This window comes from Oryzias melastigma, unplaced genomic scaffold, assembly GCF_002922805.2.
Source record: "Oryzias melastigma strain HK-1 unplaced genomic scaffold, ASM292280v2 sc01126, whole genome shotgun sequence".
NCBI lineage: Eukaryota > Metazoa > Chordata > Actinopteri > Beloniformes > Adrianichthyidae > Oryzias > Oryzias melastigma.
The window spans coordinates 2285-11574 of NW_023417710.1; the positions used below are offsets into that span (position 1 = coordinate 2285).

Genomic DNA, 9290 nt, shown 5'->3' on the forward strand with positions numbered 1-9290 from the left:
ATAAAGTTTAGCCTCAAATACAAACGGGGTTTATACAAATACACTCCCCCTGTATCAGAAGATTCATAACCCCCTACTGTAACAGTAAAATCTGTCCAACACAACACAAGAGGCCTTCAGTTCTTACCCTTTCGCTCATCTGCTGGTCAAGACGAGTTTAAAACAAACTAATAAATTTTGTTTTTTATTGAAAATTGTATTTACTTTTTTTTACTGTCAGAAAGTTAAAAAAAGACGTCGAAATTGAGCTGAAATGAAGCCACACAGAGACAGAAACGAGTGGGACGGCGGGCCTCGCGCGCATTTCCTCGCGCGCGGCAGTTGAGGGCTTTGGCCCCGCCCCTTCCCTTCAGACAGCGGCGAGCAAAAGACTGAGAGGGAGCTCGGGACCTTTCAGTTTACAGACGCGGTGGAGGCAGCGGCAGGCCGTCCGTCCGACCGTCGGTGGGATCCACCAGCCGAAGAACAAGCCTCCTCTCCCGGTAAGCTAACATCTCGTGACGGTTCTCGTCTGGTTCACGTTGACATTTGTTCTCTCGTTGCATTTATTTCAACCGTCTCTGGACCGCACGTGAGCACTTTCAGGTAAATTAAAATTGTTGTGAAAGTCACACCGCTTATAAATGGGTAGATTTAAGGTAGTAACCGGCGCTCAGCATCCCACCCATCAGCCGCATTTCTCCTGCCAGTTGCTATGAACGATACGAAGATGCTTCCGTCTGTTTACCTGGCGCTCCTCGGTTCTAGTCTTGCCAATTAAATTATAATAATAAAGATTGTTTTAAACGGGCATCCGCCTCGGAGGTCATCCGCTCCTCTGAGCTGAAGTCCCCGAGCAGGAGGTCCGCTCCCTCCGCGGTTTCTCTGTAAAAATAGTCCGGCAGCTCCATCCGCGGTGTCTGTGCGGGATGCTGAGGGAGTGAGGCCACCTGTTCAAATCCTGTTCAGAGATCAGACAAAAAAAAAAAAATCATAGAAAAAAGGTTAAAAAAAATAGTTCATTTGACCCCAAAAAATGCCAAATAGGATGAAAATAAAGTAAAATCCCCATAAAGAAACACCAAGCATCACTAAGATTTACAGCAGAGGAGTAAAATCCCCTTAAATGAAGTCCAAGTTGCTCATCTGGTTTCATAACCCAAAACTTGCCACCTATAAGATGCAGGTAGTTTTAGTGTGAAATTCTCTCCTTGGGTGCAGTTGCTTGCATGTCAGTTCTAGTCAGTATTTCCCCCTATAGTTCAGCTGCAGAGCAATGCAGCTGTCAAAACCACAAGTCACCTTGGCGATAAGACAGGCTGCGGCTGCCCAGGTGCTGGTGACAGGACAGTATAACCTAAATCTCGCACGTGCAGCCCTACTTTCTCATCCACCTTTCTCTGGGGAAGCAGAGGGGTGGTGGTGGTGGTGAAGATGCTGCAGCAAAGAGATCGAGTTTAAGTAGTCCAGCAAGATGTGCAATAAAGCCTAACGTTTCAGTTCAATTAAAGAGCTGAATTCATATCAAAATTCTTTATTTGTTGCTTTAATTTGGATGGATTTGCCCATAAATGAGCATTCCTGCAGAAAGGGATGATGGGAAGTCTCTTTAGAGACTGTAACTGGAGGTTCTAATAGCTTCCAATTTTAACGGTTTTTGGAGATTGGAGTTTTTGGAGACAGATGAAATACAAAAACAGTGTAAGGATGCACTCCTGAGAAAATGAAAATTGCAGAATGTTGGGCACACAAAAATGGCAGTTTTTAATAAGTTTATGATTCTGACTGGCTCAGTTAATCTGACAGTGGCCATCTGAGGTAGGTTTTGGACCTCTTCCGTCTGGCCTGGCTGCGTCAGCGTGGCCAACCTGGCAGCTTCTGGCCGGAGAAGAAAGGTGTCCTGGTGAGTAAGTGGCTCCGAAGGCTGGAGGCTTCGCAGAGAGCAGCAGATGGATGATGATGTAGCGGGTACTGGTGCTCTCTCCCTCTCGCCACCATCCGTCACACGCTAATGATCATGTCACACCTTCTCCCTGGGCGGCTCGCCACTTCTGCAGCGCTCAGCTCAAAAAAAAAAAACCTGGTGGCTGCGCTCGAATCCGCTTTCCACGGGAAAAAAAAACAAATGGAGGAGCTCTTTGAGTCGTAAGCTCCACCGCAGACGCTAATTCTTCTCCCCTTTTCTCGTTGATGCACCACCTGCAGGCGTAGCTCAATCCCAGCATGCTCGTCCTTTTAATTCACGCCCAGATCTCCTTTGATCGTGATAATCAGAGGTGTTGACTTTACGTCCCTGCCAGCATCATCTGTGAGGTCAAAGGTCAGGGTCAGGCTGTGGGTGGACGAATGCTCCCTGGAGTGTTCATGCATCCCTGATCCATACTACTGCCATTGTCTTTTATTGATTCAGCTTTGATCTTTTTAATTTAATCTTTAGCTTAACAACAACAAAAAATGATTAAAAATAATTTAAAAATTTGTCTTTTGCCTCAAAAAAAGTCTCAAATGTTATTTATAGCGCAAATAAAGTTGACACATTTGCATTATATCTTAGTATATTTATTCAATTCTATTTTTTCTTTTTTTAACCTTTCTATTTGCATTTCCATAAGAGGAAGTGGCAATAATCAATCGTCATCATAGCTATTTACTGCACAGCATGATTATATTTTCCTATATTTGCATATACTTTTGTATTTAACTCATTTAGACCATCTGAAAGACTATATTTTTCTCTTTTTTGAGGTTTTATTGAGATGCCTGTGGGAAGTAAAGGCGAGAACATGTTTTTTTTCTCCTGAAACTGCTGGTATCTCCTGGCGGGTGTTAAATAACCACGTTATGGGAGTCGGCATCCTCAAAGCTCGTTATTCTGTCCCTGGTGTTCCAGGCTTAAATGCCCCCCTAAGCTGTGTGTTGCTGCAGAATTCGTCCCCACTGAACTCATTTGGCCCCTTAGAAAAGATGCCGGAATGCCCCTTCCTCTTCTGTGTGTTTTCATGTGTGTGTGCATCCCCTCAGTATCAGCCATGGTCTCACCGCAGGGAGCGGAGACTTAGTTAGGCATTCTGGGAATATCAGCGCCGCCCGGATTGGATGGTGCTGTCCTCGACAGCTGCCGCTTCTAAGAAAAGCTTAAGGACACGCTCAGACACACACACATACCAGACATGCGTTCACATCGAGCGCGCGCGCATGCAAACGCGCAGGCAAATTTCCCATCCGAGCACAGAGGCACGCTGGCAGCTACGCCACGGCGGGCTTTTTCGTGGAGAGCGTTTGCAGCTCCACTGACACGCCGCTTTTCCTTCTTTTGTCTGCGATCAGGTGATCGGTGGAGTCGGTGCAGAGAGGAACAGCAGCCCCCCAAAAAAAGGGGGGGCAGAGACAATAATTGCCTTTCTGCCTGCCCCGCGGGGAACATGGAATATTCGACTTCATCCTTCTTCACCTGCGAGCCCCTCCAGTGAAATATTCCTGCAGGTAGGAAAAACCATGCAAACACAAACACGCTCATGCAAATATGCACGCCAGGGCATTTTTCGGGAGAAGAATCATTCAAATGTGTTTTTGGTTTCTATGTAAACGTGATGATGTAACGGGGTGGTCTGTTATGCCTGTTTTCTGAAGGATGATGGACGCCGCTGCAGAAGCCGCAGACGTCCTCATAGAGCCTGGCGACGTGACGTCATGCGCCGCCGTTCGGTGCCCCTCCCCTCCATCGTACAACCAGAGGGCCGAAGAGGAGTGCCACAATATAGCAAAGCTGGAGAAGGAGGTACGTTGAACCTGCGGACACCTCCTCCTCCTTCCACCACTAACTAGGTGATAACAAATTCTGCTCCACCTACAGAGACACTGTAACAAGGTTAAACCAAAGAAAAAAGTCAAGGTAAGCGGACCCTTGTAATTTATTACTGCAGAAATATTGATTTTCATGAATTCCTAACATGGGTCCTGCATGTTTTTAGCCCAGAGGAAAGTTATCCCGAAGTTCAGCCGTCTGGGAGGAGACCCCCCCCTCTGAAGAAACCGTGGTAACAACCTCCTCCACTTATTTTTGTTTTTTTCCTCAGAACACTCTAACATTTGACTTTCTTTCTCTTTCAGAGAAATACAAACACATCTGGGTGCCATGACGACGCAACTTCCTGCAAGGAGGAAGAGCAAGAACCAAAGGAGGACTCACCAACCAAAGGTGGGGATTCTGGGGGGAGTAAGAAGCCGGTTATCCTTTTCAGTGTGTGTGGTTAAATGTTTGTTTTTTCTCCATCAGAGTCCAGTGAGGAGTACACCGACTCCACTGGCATAGATCTGCAGCAGTTCATCGTGGACAGCCTCAACAGCAACCCGAGAGACCGTTTGATGCTGCTCAAACTGGAGCAGGATATGATGGACTTCATAGGCAGTAATAGGTAGGAGTGTTGGAGCGCCACATTTATGTAACAAAAGATTTAGCAGCTCCATTGATGATTAACAATCGATATAGTGATCCAGTCATGGCAGTGTGGGGGTGTTTGAGAATGACTTGAATCTCTCCGTTTGATCATTCTTTATCTCCATAATTGTCATTCCGACCTCCTTACATCTTTTTTGTCCCGCTTCTGTCGCAGCCCCTTTAAGAAGTTCGCTCCCATGTCGCCTTACCACCGCATGCTGGTCCACAGGGTGGCGGCCTACTTTGGCATGGAGCACAATGTGGACCACACAGGCAAGTCTGTCATCATCAACACCACGAGCAGGACACGCATGTAAGCTCCTGTCACGTTCCTCCTGCAACTTTTTTCTCCCACACTTCGGTGCGAGCTCATGTCTGGTTGTGTTTGCACGCTAAAGACCGGAGCAGCACTTTCTGGACATGGTGCACAAGGGCAAGAGCGAGGAGATCCAGCAGTGGAAGACGATCCTGAAGAGAGACAACAGTTTCGATGAACAGGTCGGCCTGTCCGCCCCCTTCAGGGATCGTCCGATCGCGTCATGCGTCTGACTTGAACTGTCCTCTCCTCTTTCCTGAACAGAGTCGCTCCCACCTTTTACGGCCAAGCAGGTCGATGGAGGAAAGGGAGGAGGAGTACCAAAAAGCTCGGGAGAGAATCTTCAACAAAGAGGTGAGAGGGCGAGAAGGACCAAGCCAGCAGAAAAAAACCCCAGAAGGTTCTAAATCATTTCTCTGCTTCCAGCCACTCGGCCCACAGGAGAGCACTCGAGCAGAAACCAGGTGAGTTTGCCTGCGCGGCATTTTCCTATTTGCTCATAAGCGTATTATATTTAGATGAGGTCATTAATACACATCTGTGTGCAGGGACACGGAGGAGTACAACCCGTACGCTGAGACCCAGAGGAGAAGGCAGCTCTTCAGGTGGAGCTCTGTCTGCACTCACGCAGTCATTTATCATCTTAATCTGGTCAGCTTAGCTGGTGCAGAGCCTCTCCCAGCCTGCAGAGGAAGTGGAAAAGAGAGCCCACATTTTCTTTTGTCAGGGTGGAGCACTCTGGCAAAGTTTAGAGATGATATCAGTAAACTAAAGCAGCCTAGATCCTTGGAGATCTGATATATAAGCAGGTGTTGGAGCGATTTTGACCCCCTGTTTGCAATAAAGATGGATTTTATATTTTTCTTCTTGTGCCTCACAGAGGGAGTCGTAACAGCTCAGGCTCCAGCTGGACGGGCAGCAGCAGCATGCAGAGCAGCATGGAGACCGACGGTCACTATAGCAACGACCCCCGACCTTGGAGCAGCACCGACTCCGACTCCTCCTACCAGTGGACGAATCCGGCGCCCAAACCCCACCAGCCTGCCAGCCACAACTGGGACACACGAGGTGCACTTCTTATTTTTGTATTTATTTTTAACTTTTGACACTTTTAGCACATCACACCAGGGAAGTTTGTGCTCGCTCCTCCACACCTGTGTGGAAGCGATCACAGCACTTTTGAAAGATTGCCGTTTCCAAAGCACCAGCTCTCAATTCGGTCGCATCTAATTAACAAAGAAGCAGTGCTAGTTCTGGTGTGAGCGTTGAACTCATGAATTTTCACACCAATGCTGTAAATTTTCACACAACACCTCCAGTCTTCACATATTCAGAGGGAAAAAAAACAATACTGCTGAGAGGTGATGTGCAGTGATTTCATCTTATTTTTGGATGAAAATGATGTTTTTTTTAAAATAGTCTTCTCATCTTCTCCTCTTCCTCTCAGGCTCCATCTCTCTTTACAGGCTGCCATCCACATGCCCCCAGCCTTCTTCCCCCATCGTCGAGGAGCCGGCCCCGAATCCCGTCTACATCGCGGAGACTGAGATCCCACCGGGGAGCATATTAGTGAACCCACGCACCGGTACACGGCGCCCTCTCACAAGCTTTCCACAGCGACGGGCACATTCATCACGCTCAGCCTTTTCCTTCTCAGGACATCCTTTCCTCAACCCCGACGGAACCCCTGCTGTGTACATCCCCGCAGACAATCAGCAGCCAATCAAAAGCCAGACTCAGCTGCAGGCCTGCCCCCCTCCGCCGCTTCAGCAGCAGGTTGCGTGCGCCCACTCGCCCAGCTTTTTTATCCCCCTGCATGCTCGTCTGTTCAAGCGCCTCCATCCGTGTCTCTCTCAGGTGCTTCAGTGCTCGTCCGTGTCTTACACAGCCCCTCAGATGGTGCACGTCGTTCCCTCGCAGCCCTACTCAACTGTACGTATCGCCAAACACCAACTCCGCCTTTACAGGCGTGTGGGTGCTGACCTCCTCTGCTCCTCTCACCTGCAGATTGAAGACCTCTCCTCGCAGTTTGCTCACGTGACGGTGGGCTGTCCGTCCACCGCAGAGCCTCCTCCTCTCTATCACCCTAACCACGGCTTCACCTATGCACCTCCAGCTCTCCCCAACCCCTCCAGCTACTGCCAGCCTCCACCTCAAGTAAGCAAAATGCACATTTTGGTTTCGTTTTTTTAATTCTCTGCATATTTGATCATAGACTCAACATTTTGATTGATAATAATAAACTATTGTTCTGCTGCAGGTGCCTGGTTATTATTACAGCCAGAACCCTCTGACGACTCAGTATGGATGCAGCTCACCCGGCCAGCATGGCATGACCCAAGCGGCGCCAGCGGCCCCATCAGCAGGTACTTTTGCCCGCTAGCGTTTGGTGCGAGGGAAGGCGCCGTGGCAGTAGAGGAGGGGGCCGTTACACTGTCAGAGATGTACTCTGAGGGTCTCACAGTGAACCGGTCTCTTTTCCTGCTGCTTCTGTTCGTCAAAGAGAGGACATTTTTTTTCTTCTCGTGTCATCTGTGACAGTTTTTTTCAAATGAGCTCCCATTATAGGGTGGAATAAATTGAAAATGTCTGTGTGGGGGGAGTGGGGGTTAGAAATTAAAATAAGCAACACAACAACTTGTATTTATTCCTAAATAATCTGATCAAAAGTGTTAATTTCTCCTCTCCATGTCTACAGGAAGCTTTCCTCCTGCTCTGAAGATGCAGCAGTCTCCCGGCAACCAGCCTCAGGCTGTGCTGGGGACCTACGCACCAGTTGCCCCCCACCAGTGTAGCATTGCTCAGGTAAACACCCCCCACCCTCAAGAAGAAGCATCTCAGAGTTTAGGAAGTGCTTGTTGGGGCAGATTTTCTTCAGCGACGTTCATCTTTTCCTCCCCCCCAGCAGGGAGGTGTCCCAGTGCCCTTTCCTCAAAGTAAAGTTGTGACCGGAGGAGCGGCCGATGTGGCATACTGCTGCGTCGTGGCTCCGCCCCCTCATCACAGCGGCAGCTGCTTCCCTCCCGGCTGCACCAGCCTCGGCGCTCCGGTTTGGACCTCGCAGTACTGAAGAGCGTTTCTCCAGTTCCTGCACTGATGCACATTTCCCCTCCATCCATCCTTCATCAAACTTCCTCATAGCGATATATGCTCCACCATACCAAAGCTTAGTAGTATACATCAGATTTACTGTACTGAATGCATAATTTATATACACAAATGGAGTTTTATATTATTAAATTATATATTGTGTTTTAAGAAAATCCACTGTGTGAAGAAAATAAAGTGCTGTGGCTTGACTTGACAAGGATTCTGCTTTCAATCAGATTCACACCCAAAAACACTTCTACTTTGATGGGGAAGTTGAGAGTTCTGCTTAAGTCACAAACTCGTCTTTAGGACAGTGGCGCCCCCTCCTGTCGAGAAACGGTCATTACATAACATTGTATCTTTTCTGTCTTCTCCATTTCTCGATTCTACAAATGCTGATGAGCTCAATTTCGACAATAACAAACATTTAGTCTTCACTGTAATCACATCAGAGTGAACTTTACTTTGTAATTTTTCAAATCTAAATGACACATTTAACATAATTTCCATCCAAAATTACTTTCTGATCATTATAAAAACAGACAATAGCATCTTGACATGAAACAAAACTATATTTATCTTCAAAAGCGTCCAATCAATTTAACTTTTTACTAAAATAACCTTTCATACCCCACTTGCACGCAAACATCAGCCCCGACCAGAGCACTGCTCTGTGTATTTTCATTTTGCCCCCAAAATGATTCATATTCTTCCCATCAAACTCAATAGTCGTGTTTCCATTAACTCTGAAATTTCGAAAAACTGAATTNTCGAAAAAGTTTTGCGCAAAAGTGTAATGGAAACGCAGCTAATGAAACGTTTCCCGCCGCCCACGCAGGCCTTTCAAATTAAATTTAGATTTCATAACCGCAGCGCTGGATGCAGAACCCACAGAGCGTGCTCGACACACAAGAGGCAGGAGCAGCGGCGGCGGAGGTTCCATGTTCTTTAATAAAAGGCACATGTACAGCCATCGTGAGATGAGTGAGCAAGTGAGTCCACTGGCAAAGCGACGAAGCATTAAAACACAGAAATACAGGAAATAGAGGTCAGGAGGAGAGAAAGCTCTGTCTGCCTATTTTTTTTTAAGTAACCTCACTGCGTTTCCATTCAAACACTAATGAGCGTCCGTGGTAAGGTACCCCCCTATTACCATTCCCTGACTGACATATCTGCACTCAGAGCTAAAAATATTTTTTAAGAGGGCCGTGAAGAAACCCAGATAGACTCCGTAAAGTTGGGACAGTTTTACTTGCTGGCTAAAGTGCCGCCCTCTTTAGTAAAATACTTCTTTTTTAGTTACTCCATGTTAATCAGATGAAACCAAATAACAAGAAAGAAGCAAAAACCTTGAAGAAAATGAATGGATAGAATCCAAACTAAAAGAAAACTTCATGGGGGAAAATAGCTGTTTTTTCAGCAGATAAATGAAGACATGGGATAGATGATAACAACAAGACTGTTGGG

General features: G+C 47.1%; 1 protein-coding gene across 1 annotated transcript; it reads left to right on the forward strand.

Annotated features, from left to right (window-relative positions):
• The first annotated feature begins 279 nt into the window (after nt 1-279).
• LOC112140325 (cAMP-regulated phosphoprotein 21) lies at nt 280-8037 on the forward strand. The gene is made up of 20 exons (XM_036211215.1): nt 280-482; nt 3307-3458; nt 3610-3757; nt 3833-3871; nt 3951-4016; nt 4090-4177; nt 4256-4394; nt 4593-4730; nt 4816-4915; nt 4998-5087; nt 5160-5197; nt 5282-5338; nt 5614-5801; nt 6181-6318; nt 6391-6509; nt 6591-6665; nt 6741-6890; nt 6994-7099; nt 7432-7538; nt 7639-8037. The coding sequence occupies exons 3-20, from the start codon at nt 3611-3613 to the stop codon at nt 7801-7803; spliced, it is 1950 nt and encodes a 649-aa protein (XP_036067108.1). The 5' UTR covers nt 280-482; nt 3307-3458; nt 3610; the 3' UTR covers nt 7804-8037.
• The last annotated feature ends 1253 nt before the right edge of the window (nt 8038-9290 follow it).